The sequence below is a fragment of the Salmo salar genome, chromosome 27, assembly GCF_965601325.2.
Source record: "Salmo salar chromosome 27, fSalSal1, whole genome shotgun sequence".
Lineage (NCBI taxonomy): Eukaryota > Metazoa > Chordata > Actinopteri > Salmoniformes > Salmonidae > Salmo > Salmo salar.
The window spans coordinates 25,547,655-25,570,299 of NC_138317.1; the positions used below are offsets into that span (position 1 = coordinate 25,547,655).

The following is a 22,645-nucleotide window of genomic DNA, read 5'->3' on the forward strand; positions in this document are numbered from 1 at the left end:
CTCCCTTCCCCTCGGGACAGAAGACCACTGTGTTTGGTGTTGGAGCACCATCTACTGGTCAGGTCTGGTAGGGCGGGGCAGCTGGTGTTGTGAATCAGGCCGCTGTGGTGATGAGACCGGCTACTTCCCAACACCAGGGTCTCTCCTTGACCTCTCACCTACGACCCCTCAAACCTGACTTCCAGAGCTGGGTTAAATACATATGTGAAATACCTTTCACCCGTAACCTCTGCAGTGAAGAGGGCGGAGCCTACTTCCCAACACAAGGGACTTTCTCTATCCCTGACCTCTGGTGTTGTATAATGTATGTTGTGATTATATGTAATGGAATGGTAGTGTAGGTAGGGTGTTGCAGATGGCCCGTAGGCTGTGTGTAAATTGACTATGAACACAGCTGCAGCTTAAATAGGTCTTTCCTTGCAGCACTCGACCACACGACTAGACAATAATCAAAAGGTCAATGAGGACACAGGGTTCATGTGACACAATCTAGCACAACCTGGCCTTTATCTGGCCTGCTAGACACACATACACACTCACACACATTCAGCACTGCTGTTACAACTTATTATTACTATTTATTTAAACTGCTATACCAAGTCCCTTTACTCACTTTACTACTTGTATTAAACCGTCTTTATTTTTATCTCAATCATAGGCTACTGTATATATTGTATTATGTAGCCTACATACTTCTCATAATTGTTTTTATTACTCTTTTTTCTTCTACTTTTTATTACTACTTGTAATTTTGGCACTTTTGTATTGATATTGTTATTGTACTGCATTGTTAAGGAAAGTTAGCAAACAAGCATTTCACTGTACCCTGTGCACGTGGCCAATACAGTTTGATTTGACATAATGATTAAAGAATGTAATTGTCTGCTTCTGATATCCTAGTACAGAGAGGAAGAGCCGAAGCGAGAAGTTTAGCTCTCGCCAAAATCTGTCAAAAATCTAAGTATTGTTATGGCGGAGACATGAGCATCTCGTCATTATATACAGATCTCGGCATAGTGCTATTTTTATGTTTTCCAATGATCTTGTCAACTGCCTTTCATGGACAATAAAGATGTATTGAATTTTAGTCCTGTGTTGTGTCCATTTTGTATCTGTAGCCATGTAATCTATGTGAGGTGTATAAGGCATAGTTCTAGTAGCTTCTCTGGTTTGGGGCTCTAACCTGCATCCATCGACAACTTTTGGGATCAACAAGAATGGGATCATGCTCAGCATTCAAACTCATAGCCTATATGTTGAATTATTCATTATGTTTGACTTTCTCTGATACTATAGACTAAATGAAAAACGTAGCCTAAGATACAGTATCTAAGAAAATGGATGTTAAGTTTGACAACAAATGAAATTCGAGCGGTCGGACGTTCGTGGCTCTGCGCATGCCCAGTCGGATAGCCTCACCAGGTGTGATTTAAATGGGAAGGAGGCAGGGAGAGCTAGCCTGGACAGGCTCGACACAACGTTTTCAATTAACGACAACGTTTAAAACCACAGTTGTTTCTAACAATAAGTTGTGTAAACAAAACGTGTAGGGCTACTAATTTCGGTGACATTCTTATCACTTAGCCTTACTAATTCTGAATTTGCATCGAAATTGAATCGAGCGATTTTCGCCTATTAGCCAGCTAGTCTGAATTTGACATTTGTGTTATTTATTTATCATCCGACAAAATGCTTATAGCCCATGCATTGTATTTCCCGTGGCCTAAGTTAAACTTAAGTTTATTTTATTCGTGGGAAGTGCCACTTTTGGTTTACATTTTTTTCTTTCAAAGTTAGCTTTTGAACAGATTTTTTTCACCAAGGTTGATCAAACTAATAACGCATTGACAGAAAAAAGTAAAGAAAAAACGGTTCAAATTAAATATTTTTCGTGTTCGCTGATAAAACAGCTCTGAAATGCGACCATGCTCCCATCTACGAGGAGGGTCAAATTAAATCGAAGCGTGCTGAAAGTTGAAGGCAGTAATGGACTGCCAAGCGTGCCCAGACGGAGACGGCCATTCAAAGTGTTGTACTCGCCAACCGGCGAGACACATGGCGATCCTAACCGCGTCAGGAAAACTCTGGAATGCTCTTCACAAAACGAGGAAAACAGCGGAGTGAAAACGAAGGATGATTCTGTTATGGGGAACACTGAATCCTCCGTTTTGAAATCCGAAAATGATGATTTCCCCCCATACTTGAGGACAGAAAAGGGGAACCTTGCGAGTGAGACAGCTGTCGGAAAAACAACTGCGGTGCCAGCAGACAGTTGGGAACAGAGGTCACCACCATTGACTGAATGTGAAGGTATGGAGCTGTCCAACATAAATTATTTTAAATACAATGGGTATTTGAGCACTGGGAATGACTTTGAGGTTAAAGTAGATGGGCCATATAGTAGAAACAAATATGTCCAGGCTAAAGTTGGGGGACCTCACACAAGAAGTAAATCTGCAACTAGGCGGATTGGGGTGACAGCGGGGCATAAGAAAGAATTATGTTGCAGGCTGCAGTTCGCGGTGTCCTTTGGCAGTGAGGGCTCCAACGAACTGACTGACAAAATCAATACTTTTAACCAAGTAATTTCCAAGGGTAAAAACTCTAGGCACGTTTCTTATTACATAGAGAGCGATCTATCGGTGAAGTCCAGAGTGAGAGCGTGCGGGACATTGGCCAAGAGAACTAGAAAATCTGTGCTGAGAAGAACACGATCAATAGAGCGCAAGAGGAACGTCTCTTGTTTAGAGTCAGACAAGCAGTCTCCAGCTCAGTCACCAAAAAGAACCAATATTGCCGCAAATAACCGGGTGAGTGCTGCTTTGAAACTTGCGAAAGCGCAAGGGAGGGAAGGAAAGTTTGAAGTTGAGAACTTACGATCTGCAACGTCCGCTACAAGTGCAGGTGCAGAATCTACCGAAGGGGATGCTGGCCACGCCGTAAAAAGGGCATTCCCCCTACTTATTGGGATTTCAAGTAAGATACATTTTATTTTTTACAATTGTATTGAATGGAGCACTGCATTGATAATGTGATAGACTGGTTTCGTATGCAAGCTAGCCTGCCTCAACATGCTAGGTATAGCTAGCTAGCCCACTAGCATTTAAGCTAGCTAGCTGGCTTGTAATCAGTACCGTTCACTCTGGCGCTAACTCCACTTGCAGCAACGTGGCAATGAATGAAACGTCACCGTTGAGGCAAGCTCAGTTAGCTGTTGCTTCTGAATTGTCTGTTACCTTGTCGACCAAAATTACGTTATGAATGCTGTGCTCCACGCAGTCTGCATTTCTTGCTTGCCAGGAGACCGTTGATGACTAGCAGGCATTTATTTCACATGGCTAACTGGCTAGAGAGCTTTAACGTTGCATGAATTTGTATTAATGCATTTCAGAAGTCTGTAGGGGTAATTCAGCTTTTATCAACCCATGAAAAGCGATCTAGTTAACATTTATGACGTTTGAGCATGATTTCAATTGATTGTAACTGATGTACGCTAGATTCCAATTAATCTCCACGTTATTTATGGTAAAATGAGTTGAAGTCTGTGTATAAATCCTGGATGACTGACAGGGGGCGCTGTATTGAAGCCACCGCGCAGCCATCTTGGCACAACTCTACAATGTCTACGTTTTTGACACGTTTATTCTATTACACCTTAATGCATACTTTAAAATTATATGTGAGCTAAACATAAAAACAAAAGTTATAATTTTTTTTTAGAGTACTAATGTTACTGTCCCCACTACAACAGAAATACTTAATACATGGAATTTTGACCTTGAAACATTTAATTGAAATAATATAGTTCCATTCATTCCTATGGAGGACTGCTTCTCCCGGAGAGTGCCAATATGGCCAACTGGTTACTTTAAAGCCTCTCAATGGCTAATACATAGCATCAGCAATCCAGGGTTTATATGCCATTGGTTGAACTAGATGCATTTTCAGACTACTTAGTTTATAGGTTGCATCTCAATAGTGGTAATTGACTTCCTCGTATCCTTTTCTTCCCTCATTTCCTCCCCCCCCCATCTCCTTCCCTTCATCTGCACTGATGTTAAAAAAAAAAAAAAAAAAAATGGACAAGTGTAGGCCTTTTCCTGGTAGGCGTCCACTATTCTAAATATTCTAGTGAGGTTAAATGACGGAGATGAAGCCAGTTGAAACTATTGAGATGCATCCATAGTTAGCTTAAAATAACTTAGATCAACTGACGGTGTTCATCTCCGCTTCCAGATATTGATAGGAGTCCCATTGTTACACGCCATCGCCCCAAACCCCCCATCAGCTCGCCATCCTGTCCACAGCGGTCAGTCAGGAGAGTGGTCAAAACCTTGTGCTGCGCCTTGTGTGGAGAAATTAAATACACGCCCCCTAAGAGAAGGAAGCTGACCAGGGTTGAGCCAGTTGGAGTGACAGGCAGAGGCAGGGCCAGCGTCCTCAGCAGAATAGTAGGGCTTGAGCAGCCTATGGTCAGGGTTAAAACCAGGAAGAATTTCACCTCCACCATTAAGGCCCCCAAGAAGCTGGTGATCTGGATAGGGAGGTACCCCAAGGTCAAGCTCTGCGATGTAGCTCAAGTATGTGACGTCTCGGTTGGGGGCTTTTCCTGCCTGCTGCCGGCCCAGCTCCTGACTTCCAAAGTAGTGCATTGTTTCAAGTGGGACTATCGGAGAGAAGTTAGTCTGTTAGGGCCTAGTTGTTGCAGCGGAGGGAGCCATGGGAGTGAGACGACCGGGGAGTGCCTTAGTAGAAAGAAGTCGCATCACTCTTCTCAGTGTGGGAAGAGTGGTCAGCTTCTGACGCCGACTGAAATTCATCAGTGCATGCACACGGGGGAGCACGGATTGACTGAGTCAAATCGTTCTGCATCTCTCGCTGCCTCGGAGGGCAGGATGTCTGAAGCCTCCACCAATGGTTTTGCTTGTCTCTCACTAGGTAAGCAGCAGGTGAGCAGGGGGTCAAGCGGGGCTGGAACGCATGACAGAGGCGTTCTTGAAGACTCTGGAACAGGAAGGGATGACGTAGAAACAGGAAAGCCAGTCGCTAAGCGGATGAAATTGGGTTATGTCCACAGAGACATAATGGAGCAAAAACAATCTAGTCCAAGTGAACCAGAACTGGATCCTGGGATAGCTATGGCTTCCCTCGAAGACAGTGGGACATGGTCTGAGATGCCATGTGATGTCCCGCCGCATTTACACACAAGTCATGTCAGTTGTAGTCATAGCAACGCTACAGATGCTCCTGTGAGATCACACCACTCGGTGACGCAGGATGGAGGCTGGAGGGGAGGGCCCGGGGGAGGTGACAAGTCTCTGGAGTCCCCTGCCAACGGGACGCTGTCTCCCTGGTCCACGGAGGACGGAGTGGGAGTAGACCCCCCCTCTGACACTGAGGACCAAGACCTGTTCTCCTGTCGTAGAGTGGTGGCCTACATGAAGAGGCTGCACCTGTCCTGTGCACGCACCTACCTCTCCTGGCCCTTCCCCAAACCTGATTCTGCACAGTCACTCTCTGTGACATCATCAGTGCTCAACGCTAATGGAACACTGACACCCCCAGCGGAGTCTGAGTCATCAGCTGTGGGCTGTGTTAATGGAGCCTTGGTGAACGAAAATGGAGACTCACTGGTGAGGGCTGAGAGAACCCGAGTTCTCCCCTCTCACTGTACACTCTCTGAATACACTCCACAGACAAGCTACCAGGTCTATGCTCATAGGAATGGGATGAAGGGAGATGGAGACGAGGGAAACATGATGGAAGAGAAAGACATGAGCAGTGGAATAGGAGGAGGAGAAGAGGATGAGAGCGTGACCCAGTGTTCACTCTGTCCTGACACTTCAAGAAAGGTGTACCCATCCCACCCCCTGTGTCACAAGAAGCCACAGTCCCAACTCAGAACTAGGGGTCTCTATCGCAACAAAGCTTCCATCTCCCCTCCACCTAAAGCTCCCACCATCTCCACCCTCTTCACCCCACCCAAAAACCACAGTGAAACTGATACAGTTCTTTCAGTTTCCTCCAGCCTTTCTCAAACTGACACAGACACCGTTTCTTGCCTCTCTCCACCCAAAACGGACTCTGTCTCAACCTTCCCTCCACCTAAAGTCAGTGGCGGCGGTGAGACAGCCTCCACCTCCCCTCCTATAGGCCTCGGTAGTGACATAGACACAGCCACCGCCGCCTTTCTGCTGTTCTCATCTGCATCCCAAAACATAGAGACATCCCCACCACCCTCCTCTCCTACTCCCTCCTCCTCCCCTCGGAGGAAGGATGAAGGTGAGGCTATGTTCAATGCAACCTCCTTCCCGTCAGCTGTGGACAGTAAGACAGACACGTCTCACTCAGACTCCTTTCACTCAGCAGAGTCATCCCCTCTTCCACCAGGTTTCTCCTGTCTTTCAGCTGAATCCTCCTTTCTCTCATCCAGCTCCTCACTTCTGTCTCAAGAAAAAAGAAAGGCAGAGGGAGTGGAGGTACAGAGAAGAGAGGGAGATAAAATGAAAGGAGAGGCGGCTGCGAGTGGAGAACTGAAGGTTTTGGTTTTACCAGGCAGTGAGTCCTCCAGTCCAGAGAAGCAGGAGCAGCAGCGTCCAGAGCAGAAGAGCACACAGGGGGGCTCGTTGCTCGGCAAGCCCAAAGAGGGAGAGGCTGTGGTGGCCACGATCAGTAACCACGCCCCTGGGATTCTTGGAGGTCAAACACCAATGCTGTGCATAACACGCCTAATGCTGCAGACGCAGAGCTACTCAGAAGAGGACGATGACTTTGTAGATCAGAAAGAGAAGTTGTCCACTGCAGTAGGTGTTGGAGCACAGGCCCAGGCAACCTCCACTGATGAAGATGATGGTACATGCGGTGAAGAGGGGCAATCGCAGTCGTCTGGAGATGGGACACTAGAGCCTGTTAGAACCCAGCCCTGTACTGATGAAGATGTCGATCACCTTAATCAGTCCACCTCCTGTACTAAGGTCACGTCTGAGAACCAGGAAGCCGGCACTCCTCCCTCTTCCGGGTCACACACTCAACACCAGGAAGTAGAAGTCAGGGCAGGGTCAAAGGTCAAGCTGGCTAGTGACTCCAAAGCTGACCTCTTGGATGAGTTCACAGCCTACGAGCAGGACATCTTGCTTGTGGATGTTCTCCTGGATGACCCAGAGCTGTTTGGCAGCATGCCTCAGGACCGTGACCCCATGCGGGGGTCAACCAGGGGACGAAGGGACCCTAGAACCAGGACCACCATTGGGGCAGGGAGAGCCCTACTACTCACGGGTGCAGGTCCCTCATGGGCCACTGAGAAAAGGTATGATCGTTTTAAGTTTGACTTTGTTAGCTACCTCTTATACAGGACTTTGAAAATGCACTCTCTCTGTTTTGTCTTATAGCTCCACCACGGGAACAGATGGGCCTCCTGGTTCTAAGACCGACCAGAGAAGAATTATCCACTTTAAAGGTGTACACACACAGTCACAATATAAACTATGGAAAGACTGAAAACCAACTAGTGTGAAATTCTGCTAAATCTCTTTTTGTCGGTCAAACCTTTTAATATGAGATGATAGTGTAAACCTGTTGTAATGTGTGTGTTGTGTTTAGATGAGGAGAGTGCAGGACGATCTTGGAGACCTGTAGCCAGCTCCAACCCTAAGCCTGCCCTGGTCCACAGCAACAGCTGGCCCCCTACTGTCCACGCATTACATCCAGACCAGGTCACCTCATATTCACCAAGTACATTTACCAATACCCAGAATTTGACTCAGTGAATAGGTGCTACCAGCAATAGACATTGTACTAACAGATTAGACATAGTCAGCATACAGAATATGTAGTATAAGCTGACTTGCAGTACGGTGAGGATCTACAATTTACAGATCTATCTATGTATGCAGAGGGAGAGGTGCTCATAGCATAACCCATGATTGTGGTCAATTCAGGAAACAAACTGCTTTTGAATAAGTTCAATTGTGACATTGCTGTATTGTGTGTTTGAGCAGGGTGGAACTGACTACAACTACAGCCCTATGAAGGCAGAGATCTCTGAGAGGTATCTGACTGTTACCCTGACTCACACAATACACCATGTAGGCCTACTCAGACCAACACTACACCTCTACTGCTCTTTCTGCAATGGTACTGTTCATCAAGACTTCATTCCTTTCATACCACTGCACTTCTATCAGAGAGGTGATGATGGTTGAGAAGGGTAGTGGTGGCGATGATGGTTCAGAGGAGAATGATGATTAAGTTGTGTTGCAGGGCCCAGGCCATCCAGTCTCTGAACTCATTTAAGAGCACACTGCCTTATCTGATGACTGGAGACTCCTGGTGCAACGGTGAGGGGGAATACATAATGAAAACTTGTATCTGTACAGCTTTGATGTGAAGCCGTTAAGAAAGCAGAGAGAACTGACTCGTGTGTTCCACAGGATATACAACCTCATGTAAAGACCCAGCGGCAGCAGACACCGGCCCTCAAAGACACTTTGACAGTGTAACTACCTCGCATAATAAAACTACTTCTCATATTTGTCTTTATACAAATATACTTTTATGAATTGTCCTAGTTATCCATAAATAAAAAAATAAAAAAACCAGATTTGATGAATTCCCTCTCTCCTCCATTCCCTCCTTCTCTCCTCCGTTCTCTTCCTCCCTCCTCTCCTCCACTCCCTCTCTCCCTCAGTATTGCAAGTACTATTTCAGCATGTCGGACTGTTTCCATAAGACCTGTTGGTTCCTCCATGTGCCCAAGAGAGGAGACGAGAGGGTAGGCTGCTACTGCCTCCAACAATCACCTGGGTCCTCTTCATTAGGGTGCACCGTAGCAAAAACATTTAGCTATGGAAAATAAATTGAGCTGTAGTCCAAATTGGTAGCACTGCTGATGTAAGAGCACCCTCTGCTTGTGGTTAAGAACTCGAGCTTTGATAGTAATGTTCATACCAAGTGGAAGGATTAATGGATATGATGGTGTCTATTGGTTGACTTGTGAATTCTTTCCATGTGAAGATTGAGTGTTATGTCTTTACTATTTCATGCGTTTTATTTTCTTCTAGTTTTGTGTGGAGACGGTGCTGAGGTTCGTCAGGTCTTCCAACCCTGTCTGTCTGCAGAGGGCAGGTTAGTGTGTGTTTTGATTAAATTGTAGTGCTGATTGCTCCTCAGACATATCTGACTGAGGTAGATGCATGAACAACACAGATGGATCGTTCTTTGACACGCTTCACTCTCCTGCTTACGGTCCGTGTCCCTTCTCTCTCTCCTTTCACACGTCCATCTCTCCCTTCAGTGTCCGTGTTTACGTCGTACTACCAGTCCAGTCCTCCAGGTGTCTACCACACCCCGCTGGTCCTGAATTCTCTCCTGGCCGCTCTGCTCAAAGCTGGCTTTCTGTCTGACATCATCACGGTGCTGCACGTCAGCACTGCCCACAACATACTGGTACGAACACACATACACTGCTGCTACTCTGTTTATTATCTATCCTGATTGCGTAGTCACTTTTACCCCTACCTACATTTACATATTACCTCAACTACCTCGTACCCCTGCACATTGACTCGATGCCGGTACTCCTTGTATATAGCCTCATTGTAATTTTGTGTTACTATTTCTGTAAAAGGGGGAAAAAATATTTTTTCTTACTTTTTAACTCTGCATTGTTGGAAAAGGGCTCGTAAGTAAGCATTTCACAGTAAAGTCCACACCTCTTGTATTTGGAGCATGTGGCGAAGTTTGATTTGATTGTCTGTTGTGACAGGGATTATTATGTTGGGCCTCTCAAGTAGAGGTTTTCATGGACCTGGGGATTTCCCACCTGGACCCAATATGCATAAATAAATAAAAATGATAGAGTCCCGTTCCGAAAAGACCCGAGGACAACTAGGCCAGTTCTGCATAGACCTGGTCGGATCCAGTACATTTGTAAGCTACTCTAATAACCAGAGGTGGTAATGTGAGAGGGAGAAGCTCTGTGACAGGCGACGGAGGGGCCTTGCTGTGTGTGTACTGTGAGTGACACAGGGAGCGAGGAGGAGGGAGAGCAACCAACCAAGCTGAGTCACGCTAGTAAAATAACTTTGAGCTTATTTATCATCCAATATGATTAAGTAGTACCTGTCTGTGCTGCATCAAACTGAGAAAGCAAGTTGGCTAATTTAGCTAGCTAGGCTAATTGTGGCTGCATGTGCTTTCTCCCTGTCCTACAGTTACAAATAACACCTCCATTTAGATTAAGTAGCAGCCTACCTGTTGACTCTTGGTCATTTGTAGCGTAATAGTTTCATGTAAGTCAACAATTTCCTTTGATTACGTAATCTCTTTACTTGCTTTGCCGCACGCGGAGGCTCTGACTATAGTGCCGTTTTGATTACTTGTGATTGGCCGACAATCTACACGCGCCACTCTGCATAGGCTAGTTGCGTTGAGCAGTGGTGACATACTGTTACCGTTTTATCAGCAACTCTCTGTCCATGGCCGTTGTAATCTACTGTGAAGCCACAATGTTCCCAAACTGGAGATTTAAACTATGATGGAGGTACAGTACTAGTTCCCGGCAGCGCTTCACAAAAGGAATGTGCCAGTTAAGATGATCATTTATATTATGTGCTATAGGCTCTCGTTTTAACAGAATGCCCTACAAATGTTTTTCAGCTCAGTTACTTGAGGCAATGGCACACAATGCAGCGTAGGCATAGCCTATAGGCCTAGTGTTTTAGTAGATTGTTTTTATATATTCATTCGTGTGCGAACCAAGGTCCCCGTGCGGGAACGGTTCAGTACGAATACGTGTACCGTTACACCCCTAGTGGTCAGCAAAGCAAACGGGTATTATTTGACTGTCCCTCTCCCCCATCTAGCCCAGTCCAGCCTTTCTCCTGGCTCTGTTCGACTATGTGGGGGAGAAAGACCAATCCATCTTACCTGAACTCATTCAACTCACCTCTAAGGTACTAAGGTGTATGTGTCTGTCTTGTCAGTGGAGGATTGTGTGAATGGAATAAATTGAATGGTATCAAAGGTATAGAAACCATGTTTTACTTCATTCCATTTATTCCAGCTATTACAATGAGCCTTTCCTCCTATAGCTCCTCCCACCAGCCTCCTCTGGTGTGTGTGCACTGACGCTGACTTGTTGTTTGTCAGTTTTATTTCTTTTAAGTAAACAGTGTGACACTGCTGATCTAAATGGTGTGAGTTCAGATGGTGGATGCAGGCTTGGGGTTAAATGTGGACCAATGTGAGCGTGTCCTACACATGTTCCTTCAGTCGCCACAATACCACCCAACAGACTCACCTGAGAATTACACAACTAAACCTGGCAACCACAGGTGAGTCTCTTACACACACCTTCGGGTCAGTCCTGTACCTGGCAACCCAAGCCTGTTTTGGGACTGGCTGAGAAACCCATGGGTGCGTTCAGTTTGATACTACGTTGCGTGATGGTTTGTACTGAACGCCACGTTTCCCCAAAACGGTGTGCACTGCTCTTCAAAAGCCTTTGAGGCATGTTTGGTGGGGTGTGGCGAGGTGTTGCAAGATCAATATAAACTAAGTAGCCTTCGGCTCATAGGCGAAGATCTCCTGTTTCTGTAGCATGAGACCGTTTGTTGTACAAGTACACCCTCTGGACAGGATGCTAGGCTGATCAATATGGGTGTGGCCATTTAGAAATGGCAAAACTCATGCATTATACAACCTCTAGGCCGCCATATAATCATACTGTTATTGAACTTGGACATACGGTACCATTTCTGATGATTTTAACATTGCACATCGTTTTTTCGTACTGAACGCAGCCCAGGTTTTATCTTGTCATTGGTGTTGGTTGATTGGCTGTTTGACTTGTCCATCACTCCAGGTCGATGAACACTGAAGCGCCCACTCCTGAAGCGCTGAGTCTGGCCCATGCTCTCGTGGAGGTGAGGTATTTTTCTCTCTCCTAGTTCTGTTGCTTGTTTGATCTAAATGTAATCATTTTGGCACTTCTCTCTCCTTCCTTTCCCTCCCTCCCTCCCTCCCTGTAGTTGTGTTCCCAGCAGGAGGACTGGGGGAGGTTGGGTGTTGTCTTCCGCTCCATATGCCACTCCCACAGAAGCCTTATCGACTTACAGCACTTCAGCGGCTGCGTTGCCATAGCGCTGCTCGAGGGGGACAAAGACAGACTGGCCCTGCCCTTCGCCTCCTTCACTGAGACAGGTGAGACACTACAGAGACAGATCTTTGAGCATTGATAATGAATAAGGATGTATTAGTTTGTTGTCTCTGTTCCAGTGTACCAGGAGACCTGGGACTGGGATGATATTATACTGAACAAAAATATAAACACAACATGCAGTGTTGGTTTTATGCGCTGAAATAAAACATCCCAGAAATGTTCCAAATGCACAAAAAATGGATTTCTCCACTTGGTGTGAACATTACATCCCTGTTAGTGAACATTTGGCATAGAAGATAATCCATCCACCTGACAGGTGTGGCATATCAAGAAGCTGATTAAAAAGCATGATCATTACACAGTTGCACCTTGTGCTGGGGACAATAAAAGGCCACTTTAAAATGTACGATTTTAACACGGCACAATGCCACAGATGTCTCAAGTTTTGAGGGTGCGTGCAATTGTCATGCTGACTGCAGGAATGTCTACCAGAGCTGTTTCCATAGAATTGAATCTTAATTTCTCTATACAAGCTGCCTCCAACGTCGTTTTAGAGATTTTCCAGTACGTCGAACTGCTCCCACAACCGCAGACCACGAGTAACCACGCCAGCCCAGGACCTCCACATCTGGCTTCTTCACCAGCGGGATTGTCTTGAGACCAGCTACCCAGACAGCTGATGAAACTAAGGAGAATTTCTGTCTGTAAAAAAGCCCTTTGTGGGGAAAAACTTATTCTGATTGGCTGGGCCTGGCTCCCAATGGGTGGGCCTATGCCAACCCATGGCTGCGCCCCTTCCCAGTCATGTGAAATCCATAGATTAGGGCCTAATGTAATGATTTCAATTGACTGATTTTCCTTATGAACTGTAACTCAGTAAAATTGTTAATTGTTGCGTTTTTATATTTTTCTTCAGTAGTTAGTTGTCTTCTCTGTTCCAGTGTACCAGGAGACAGAGGACTGGGATGATGGTCTGATCAAGAGCTTCCTGGGTAGAATAGGAGTGTCTCTGATGTTCAGATACCACAAGACACAACAATGGGCCAAGGTAACTGTGTTTTTCTCTCTCACACTCTGGATCAAAGGCTGGTGTAGCTGATGTGATCTGTAATATTGGTGTGTATGCGAGTCTGATGCAGGTGGTATGTGTTCTCTGTGTTTGAAGGGCCGGAGGCTGGTGGATGTGTTATCCAGGTTAAAGGTAAACTACTCCACTATGAAGGGACTGTTCGGTAACGAGGATGGAGCTTCTCGCTGTCGCCTGATCACAATAGCTACAGAACTCTTCCTCAGGAGCGACAGTGTAGAGGGGGCACTCAACACACTCCGAGGTAAACATGTAACACACACACAGGTAACCAAGGTTCAAGCGATGGAACAAGGCGTGTGTTTGATATTTCAGACCTCTGGTGTGTCTTGTAGATAACGAGTGGTTCCTGAGTTCGTGTGTGTGGCCGTGTTCGGTGGAGGACGTAGCGGAGAGGACAACGGTTCTGGTTCGACTGGCTGAGATAACATCCCACAGAGACACACTGGAGGTCCTCACTAACCTGCCTGGTCTTAAGGAACCTGCAGGTACACACACACACACACCCCAACTGTCTCACCAACCTACACCACTGGTAAGTTTTAGAACACCTACTCATTCAAGGGTTTTTATTTTGACTATTTTCTACATTGTAGAATAATAGTGAAGACATCAAGTATGAAATAACACACATGGAATCATCTAGTAACCAAATAAGTGTTTTAAAGATCAAAATATATTTGACATTCTTCAAATAGCCACCCTTTGCCTTGACAGCTTTGCACTCTTGGCATTCTCTCAACCAGCTTCACCTGGAATGCTTTTCCAACAGTCTTGAAGGAGTTCCCACATATGCTGAGCACTTGGCTGCTTGTCCAACTCATCCCAAAATATCTCAATTGGGTTGGGTCGGGTGATTGTGGAGGCCAGGTCATCTGATGCAGCACTCCATCACTCTCCTTCTTGGTCAAATAGCCCTTACACAGGCTGGAGGTGTGTTGGGTCATTGTCCTGTTGACAAATGATAGTCCTACTAAAAGCAAACCAGATGGGATGGTGTATCGCTGCAGAATGCTGTGGTAGCCATGCTGGTTAAGTGTGCCTTGAATTCTAAATAAATCAGTGTCACAAGCAGAGCACCCCCACACCATAACACCTCCTCCTCCATGCTTTACGGTGGGGAAATACACATGCAGAGATCATCCGTTCACCCACACCGCATCTTTTTTGGCAGTTGGCACCAAAAATCTCCTATTAGGACTCTAGACCAAAGGAAAAATATCCACCGGTCTAATGTCCATTGCTCGTGTTTCTTGGACCAAGCAAGTCTCTTCTTAGTGGTGTCCTTTAGTAGTGGTGTCCTTTAGTAGTGGTTTCTTTGCAGCAATTTGACACCGTCTCCTCTGAACAGTTGATGTTGTCTGTTACTTAAACTCTGACACATTTATTTGGGCTGTAATTTCTGAGGCTGGTAACTAATGAACTTGTCCTCTGCAGCAGAGGTAACTCTGGCTCTTCCTTTCCTGTGGCGGTCCTCATGAGAGCCAGTTTCATCATAGCGCTTGATGGTTTTTGCGTCTGCACTTTCAAAGTTCTTGAAATGTTTCATATTGACTGACGTTCATGTCTTAGTAATGGACTGTCGTTTTCTCTTTGCTTACTTGGTCTTTTACCAAATAGGGCTATCTTCTGTATACCACCCCTACCTTGTCACAACACAAGTGATCGGCTCAAACGCATTAAGGAAATAAATTCCACAAATTAACTTTTAACATGGCACACCTGTTAATTGAAATGCATTCCAGGTGACTACCTCATGAAGCTGGTTGAGAGAATGCCAAGTGTGCAAAGCTGTCATCAAGGCAAAGGGTGGCTACTTTTGAAGAATCTCAAATATAAAATCTATTTTGATTTAACACTTTTTTGTTGTTGGTTACTACATGATTCCATGTGTTATTTCATGGTTTTGATGTCTTCACTATTATTCTACAATGTAGAAAATAAAAACCCTTGAATGAGTAGGTGTTATAAAACTTTTGACCGGTAGTGTATCTGGCCCAAGAGGTACCAGTACGTTGCACATTTTATTTATGACGTTACCAACCGTGTGTGACCCTCTCCCAGACCTAGCAGACATCTCCATATACGGCTGTCTGTTCAACGGTCACCTCAAGTCATGTGTCGACAGACAGACTGTGACTGTGGCCTCAGACACGCTGGGTTTCATGTTGTCTAAGAGCCTGGCTGTGGACCCTCCTCTTCTGCACACTCTGCTGCACAAACTGGGCAAGCAGAACATCTGGCTACGGGCTAGAGCTCTCTTCAAACGTGAGTCTGTTACTCACTAGATAACTGTTTTATTATCTATCAAAAATAAGTGGTATTTTTTTATTAGAAAACACTGTAGTTTGAGAGTGACGTGTGTGTGTGTTTCAGAGGCCCTGTGTCTAGGCTATTACCCTGGTGTGAAGTCCGTGCCAGGCTCTCTAGCACTGTCCGTTCCCTGTTCCCTGGGGGAGATGGAGATAGCTCTGGCCTTTGAGATGGTCCTCACCCTCAACGCTACAACCATCCTCAACACAACAGGCACACCACAGTCCATCATCATCACACTCAAGAGGTGTGTGCGTACATGCGTTTTCCTTTAGGACTGGAGACTAAAAGTACTGGCAGTTGACTGTACATACTAATGGTTCTCTCTCCCTCTACAGAACAGGAGACAGTGAGAGTGAGTACTTGGCGGCAGGCAGCCGCCTCCTCTCGGCAGCGATCGTCCCCAACCCTAAACTGACCGTCCACTATACAGCGGTCAACTCCTGTCAGGAACAGCTGTTCACGGTCGACATGCACACCGCACGCCGCTGGCTCCGACACAACCACACCTGGGCCAATGAGGTCTGGACACATTCCTAGGAATACTGACCGACGTTCCCATCTAATATTCTTTCTGGGAATACCAGGAAGGTTTGGAACAGGAAAAGGTTGTACTGAACACTTCCATGGCTGTGTGTGTGTGACACTCTTCAAACTTTAACCTACAGCATTTAGACTTTACAGGCTAATCTGATCAAGGGATTTATATCAAGAAAAGACTATCAGAACTGCATATAATAGTTTTGAGTTTTTCATTGTGTCGTTTTAATTGAAAGGAAATGTTGAATGGAGGAGAGAAAGTACGAACAACTTTCCAAGTTTGTTTGGCTTTGACTAGATTTTGTTTAAAAAATGTGGTTTATTTGAAAGTTCTCTGATTTTAGCTTGATTGTCTTTAAACACTTTTTGTTGCACATTTCTGAGGCACTTGAACATTTGTGAAGATAGATTTTACTGTTTTGTAAGAAAGAAAAAAAATTAAAGAATGTCGGTATTGAACTTGGTACCATTCATACTTGACTAAAAGGTTTGTTTCAGAAAATGTTTATTTTCCTTAGCATTTGTTTCTAGGCAGATTTAAAAGCCTGAAATGTTTTTTTTGTGTCAGTCAGCTCTTTCAGTAATGCTACATTTTTAATGGAATAAATTCACAGCAGTACTGTATTATTGTAAAGAAAGAAAGCGTGTCCCAAAACTCTATGATCTCACTGTGATTTTGAGACACAGACATTTTGATCCCAGTTAACCTAATGGTCCTTAGCTGGAATCACATCAGTGTTTGACTTTCCTGATTTCTTTACATTCCTATTTGTTTCCTTTTCCAGTGCTATATCATTCTATTCTCGTGCTTCAAAGTGATTGTTGATAACCTGGTTCTAAGTCTATCGCTGGTTCTAGCGATGAACAGTATTTCAGCATCTTCTACTGTAGGTATTTTTGGTTGTGTAAAACACATTGTTTTTCTGGAACAACAGTCTAGAAGCTTCTATTTAGTTTTACTCTTATTTTGTATTTCTTAAAGGAAAAATAAACTACTACTGACTGACTTCTGTTTTTGTGTGTATTAACAATCTGTTAGTGTGGCTCTTGCCTGGCTACCCATCCACATCACTCTAGCCAAACTGATGTTCTCCACGAGGAGTCTGGTTTTGCCTCCTTCTCCTACAACTTCTAGAATGCGAACATATTCTGATTGGTCCCAGAAACTGACGGTTTGGGCCAGAGCCAAGAGCCACATGACGACCTTATCAATTTTGATACTCTTGATTTGTTAGAGATGATCCAATCGCTGAATGTATGTTGCAATCTTTAATAGAACAGCGGAATTCAATTTGGGGTGAGTCGTCAGGTAAGATGTGGCTCAGTTGATAAGGGGAGCGGTGCTAGCAATGCCCAAGTCGTGGGTTTAACCCTTGCAGGGATCACCTGTGTATCTGCTCTGACTGCTCCTGCCTACAATCATACTTCACAAAACAGACCCACTACATCTCCCTCAATGGCTACACCTCAGACTCCACTGCAGTTAAACAGGGTATCCCCCCAGGGCTCTGTGCTGGTTCCCTTACTCTTCATCTACATCCTCCCTCTTGGTCACACCCTCCGTCACTTAAACCTTGACTTCCAATGCTATGCCAATGACACAGATCTCTCTCCATCAGCTCCAAATGGTTCAAAAGACTGCAGCCTGACTCCTCACCCACACCAAGTCCCTGTCTCCCAATGCATTGATTACAACAGTTATTCCCAAACTGGGGTGCAATGCAGTCAGGTGTACACCAAATAAAAATGTGATTCACATTTAAACAAATAAATATTCACCTTTGGGGTTTTATTTTCACATTTTCAAACAGTCCATTTATATTTTCGAATGGGGCTATACATTTGTGAGGTTTTTTTCTCTCCTGAGTAGCCTCGTTTCACTGCCAAAAATAAAATTCATGGAAATAACACAATGTCAAATACAGGTAGACTAGTCAAATAATTTACATCCAATCACATTAACCGTTACTCTCTCGCGGGAAACCTTTACTTTTGTGCAGACATTTAGAAACGAAACATGACAATATGAAAAATAAGCCACAGGAGTTTTTTGAGCGGGAAAAAAAACTGAGTTGTAAGACATGTCTAAAAGCAACAGATGCCATTAATAAGAAGGGTCTAGAAGCATCTTATATGGTGAGCTACCAACTGGCTAGGACAGGCAAGCCCCATACTATTGTTAAGGACTTAATTCTTCCTGCTACTGTGAATATGGCTGGGACAATGCTTGGGGAAAAGGACAAAAAAACTGTACAGGCAATGCTTTCATCAAACAACACTGTTTCACGACGCATCAGTGACATGGCAGGAGATGTTTTGAAACAATTACTGCTTCGCATACAAGCCAGTAAATTATATGCGTTACAGATGGATGAGTCAACAGACGTGGCGGGCCTGGCACAGCTCCTGGTATATGTTCGTTACGTTTATGGGGGGTCAATTAAGGAAGACATCCTCTTCTGCAAACCACTGGAAACCAGGACAACAGGAGAGGATATTTTTTAAGTACTGGACAACTTTGTGACATCAAATGGACTTTGGTGGTCAAGATGTGTTGGTATCTGTACTGATGGCACAAAAGCCATGACAGGGAGACATAGTGGAGTGGTAACGCGCGTGCAAGCAGTTGCTCCTGACGCCACTGGGGAACACTGAAGCATCCACCGAGAGGCTCTTGCTGCCAAGGGAATGCCTGACAGCTTGAAAGATATTTTGGACACTACAGTGAAAATGGTTAACTTTGTTAAAGCAAGGCCCCTGAACTGTTGTGTATTTTCTGCATTATGCAATGATATGGGCAGTGACCATGTAATGCTTTTACAACATACAGAAGTGCGCTGGTTATCAAGGGACAAAGTATTGACACGTTTTTTTAAATTGAGAGACGAGCTTAAAGTTTTCTTTACTGACCATCATTTTCACTTGTCTGACCGCTTGCATGATGACGAGTTTCTCACACGACTGGCCTATCTGGGGGATGTTTTTTATCGCCTGAATGATCTGAATCTAGGATTACAGGGACTCTCCGCAACTACATTCAATGTGCGGGACAAAATTGAGGCTATGATTAAGAAGTTGGAGCTCTTTTCTGTCTGCATTAACAAGGACAACACACGGGTCTTTCCATCATTGTATAATATTTTGTGTGCAAATGAACTCAAGCTTATGGACAATGTCAAATGTGATATAGCGAAGCACCTGAGTGAGCTGGGTGTGCAATTACGCAGGTATTTTCCCATTGCACCAAGCACTTCTGTGAAAATTGAATTTAATCAGAAGGCACTGCCAGATTTCTGGATAGGGCTGCGCTCAGAGTTTCTTGCCTTGGAAAATCGCGCTGTTAAGACACTGATGCCCTTTGCAACCACGTACCTATGTGAGAGTGGATTCTCGGCCCTCATGAGCATGAAAACTAAATACAGGCGCAGACTGTGTGTGGAAAATGATTTAAGACTGAGACTCTCTCCAATACAACCCAACATTGCAGAGTTATGTGCATCCTTTCAAGCACACCTTTCTCATTAACCTGTGGTGAGTTATCCACAATTTTTTATGAACAAATATGGTTAACATGGCGCCGGAGAAGAAGGCACACGTTTTATGTGCCCCCAGCCGGTTGTGTTTTTTGTTCATTTATTTGTGATGTTTGTAACTTATTTTTGTACTTATTTTGTACATAATGTTGCCACTACCGTCTCTTATGACCGAAAATAACTTCTAGACATCAGGACTGCAATTACTCACCACAGACTAGCAGAATCCTTTTTTTCCTTTCATGACTCTGACGAGCCGGATGCGAAGGATATACTGCTTCCTCGGGAACAGGCCCCGATCCTGTGATCTGCGTGAAGAGGAGTTGGAAAAAGAGGGGTCGAAGGTTGGGCTGTCTACTGAGAATTTGTAGGTGATTGAATAAACCCCCACTTCCCTCCATTCTGCTAGCAAACGTGCAATATTTGGAGAATAAAATCGACGAGTTACGCGGAAGATTAAACTACCAACGGGACATTCAAAACTGTAACATCTTATGCTTCATGGAGTCGTGGCAGAACGACAACAATATCAACATACAGCTGGCTGGTTACACGATGTACCGGCAGGATAGAACAGCCGCGTCTGGTAAGACAAGGGGCGACGGTCTATGTATTTTTGTAAACAACAGCTGGTGCACGATATCTAAGGAAGTCTTGAGGCTGAGGTAGAGTATCTCATGATGAGCTGTAGACCACATTACCTACCAACAGAGTTTTAATCTGTATTATTTGTAGCTGTTACATACCACCACAGTCAGAGGCTGGCTCTAAGACAGCGTTGAATGAGCTGTATTCCGCCATAAGCAAACAATAAAACGCTCACCCAGAGGCGGCGCTCCTAGTAGCCGGGGACTTTAATGCAGGGAAACTTAAATCTGTTTTACCAAATTTCTATCAGCATGTTAAAAGTGCAACCAGAGGGAAAAGAACTCTGGACCACCTATACTCCACACACAGAGACGCATACAAAGTTCTCCCTCGCACTCCATTTGGCAAATCTGACCATAATTCTATCCTCCTGATTCCTGCTTACAAGCAAAAATTAAAGCAGGAAGCACCAGTGACTAGATCAATATAAAAGTGGTCAGAGGAAGCAGGTGCTAAGCTACAGGACTGTTTTTCTAGCAGAGACTGGAATATGTTCCGGGATTCCTCCGATGGCATTGAGGAGCACACCAAATCAGTCATTGGCTTCATCAATAAGTGCAACGATGACGTCGTCCCCACAGTGACCGTACGTACATACCCCAACCAGAAGCCATGGATTACAGGGAGCATCCGCACTGAGCTAAAGGCTAGAGCTGCCGCTTTCAAGGAGAGGGACTCTAACCCGGAAGCTTATAAGAAATCCCCCTATGCCCTCCGACGAACCATCAAACAGGCAAAGCGTCAATACAGGACTAAGATCGAGTCTTACTAGACCGGCTCTGACGCTCGACGGATGTGGCAGGGCTTGCAAACCATTACAGACTACAAAGGAAAGCTCAGCCGAGAGCTGCCCAGTGACACGAGCCTACCAGATGAGCTAAACTACTTCTATGCTCACTTCGAGGCAAATAAACTGAAACATGCATGAGAGCACCAGCTGTTCCGGAAGACTGTGTTACCAGGATGTGTACTGCGAGCATGCACTGACCAACTGGCAAGTGTCTTCACTGACATTTTCAACCTCTCCCTGTCCGAGTCTGTAATACCAACATGTTTTAAGCAGACCACCATAGTCCCTGTGCCCAAGAGCACTGCCTAAATGACTGACAACCCGTAGCACTCACGTCTGTAGCCATGAAGTGCTTTGAAAGGCTGGTCATGGCTCACATCAACACCATCATCCCAGAAACCCTAGACCCACTCCAATTTGCATACCGCCCCAACAGATCCACGGATGATACAATCTCTATTGCACTCCACACTGCTCTTTCCCACCTGGACAAAAGGAACACCTATGTGAGAATGCTATTCACTGACTACAGTACAGCGTTCAACACCATAGTGCCTTCAAAGCTCATCAATAAGCTAAGGACCCTGGGACTAAACACCTCCCTCTGCAACTGGATCCTGGACTTCCTGACGGGCTTCCCCCAGGTGGTAAGGGTAGGTAATAACACATCTGCCATGCTGATCCTCAACACAGGGACCCCTCAGGGGTGCGTGCTCAGCTTACTCATGACTGCACGGCCAGGCACAACTTCAACACCATCATTATTTGCCAATGACACAACAGTGGTTGGCCTGATCTCCGACAACGACGAGACAGCCTATAGGGAGGAGGTCAGAGACCTGGCCGTGTGGTCCCGGGACAACAACCTCTCTCTCAACGTCATCAAGACAAAGGAGATGATTGTGGACTACAGGAAAAAGAGGACAGCGCACGCCCCCATTCTCATCAAAGGGGCTGCAGTGGAGCAGGTTGAGAGCTTGAAGTTCCTTGGTGTCCACATCACCAACAAACTAACATGGTCCAAGCACACCAAGAGTGTCATGAAGAGGGCATGACAAAACCTATTCCCCCTCATGAGACTGAAAAGATTTGGCATGGGTCCTCAGATCCTCAAAAGGTTCTACAGCTGCACCATTGAGAGCATCCTGACTAGTTGTATTCCTGCCTGGTATGGCAACTGCTCGGCCTCCGACTGCAAGGCACTACAGAGGGTAGTGCGAACGGCCCAGTACATCACTTGGGCCAAGCTTCCTGCCATCCTGGACCTCTATACCAGGCGGTGTCAGAGGAAGGCACAAAAAATTGTCCATGACTCCAGCTACCACATGGTAAGCGGTACCCGGAGCGCCAAGTCTAGGTCCAAGAGGCTTCTAAACAGCTTCTACCCCCAAGCCATAAGACTCCTGAACATCTAGTCAAATGGCTACCCAGACTATTTGCAGTGCCCCCCCCCCCACCCCCCCTCACCCCCTCTTTACACCACTGCTACTCTCTGTTGTCATCTATGCATAGTCACTTTAATAACTGTACCTACATGTACATACTACCTCAACTAACCGGTGCCCCCGCACATT

The 22,645-nt window shown here is 45.3% G+C and overlaps 1 protein-coding gene across 5 annotated transcripts; it reads left to right on the plus strand.

The window, feature by feature from the left end:
- The first annotated feature begins 1,436 nt into the window (after window positions 1-1,436).
- topaz1 (testis and ovary specific TOPAZ 1) lies at window positions 1,437-17,106 on the plus strand. Of its 5 annotated transcripts, XM_014178188.3 has the most exons (21): window positions 1,437-2,310; window positions 2,629-2,976; window positions 4,237-7,306; window positions 7,389-7,456; window positions 7,600-7,712; window positions 7,998-8,047; window positions 8,260-8,336; window positions 8,430-8,494; window positions 8,687-8,770; window positions 9,060-9,123; window positions 9,293-9,444; window positions 10,863-10,952; window positions 11,206-11,333; window positions 11,864-11,924; window positions 12,030-12,201; window positions 13,102-13,208; window positions 13,326-13,491; window positions 13,583-13,735; window positions 15,312-15,515; window positions 15,624-15,807; window positions 15,899-17,106. In XM_014178188.3, exons 1-21 carry the CDS (start codon window positions 1,926-1,928, stop codon window positions 16,098-16,100), a joined length of 5,943 nt encoding a protein of 1,980 aa, XP_014033663.3. In that variant the 5' UTR covers window positions 1,437-1,925; the 3' UTR covers window positions 16,101-17,106. The 5 variants fall into 5 exon arrangements, 4 of the variants coding, with proteins under 4 accessions (XP_014033663.3, XP_014033661.3, XP_014033664.3 ...); XM_014178186.3 differs by having other exon boundaries at window positions 1,437-2,976; XM_014178189.3 differs by lacking the exon at window positions 2,629-2,976.
- The last annotated feature ends 5,539 nt before the right edge of the window (window positions 17,107-22,645 follow it).

Excerpts from the sequence above, each read along its gene's own strand:
- topaz1 (XM_014178186.3), top strand. The coding sequence starts at position 1,926 with ATGCTCCCATCTACGAGGAGGGTCAAATTAAATCGAAGCGTGCTGAAA. Across the intron at positions 8,495-8,686 it reads CTCAAAGACACTTTGACAGT|TATTGCAAGTACTATTTCAG; the intron begins GTAACTACCTCG and ends TCTCTCCCTCAG. Across the intron at positions 12,202-13,101 it reads CGCCTCCTTCACTGAGACAG|TGTACCAGGAGACAGAGGAC; the intron begins GTGAGACACTAC and ends TCTCTGTTCCAG.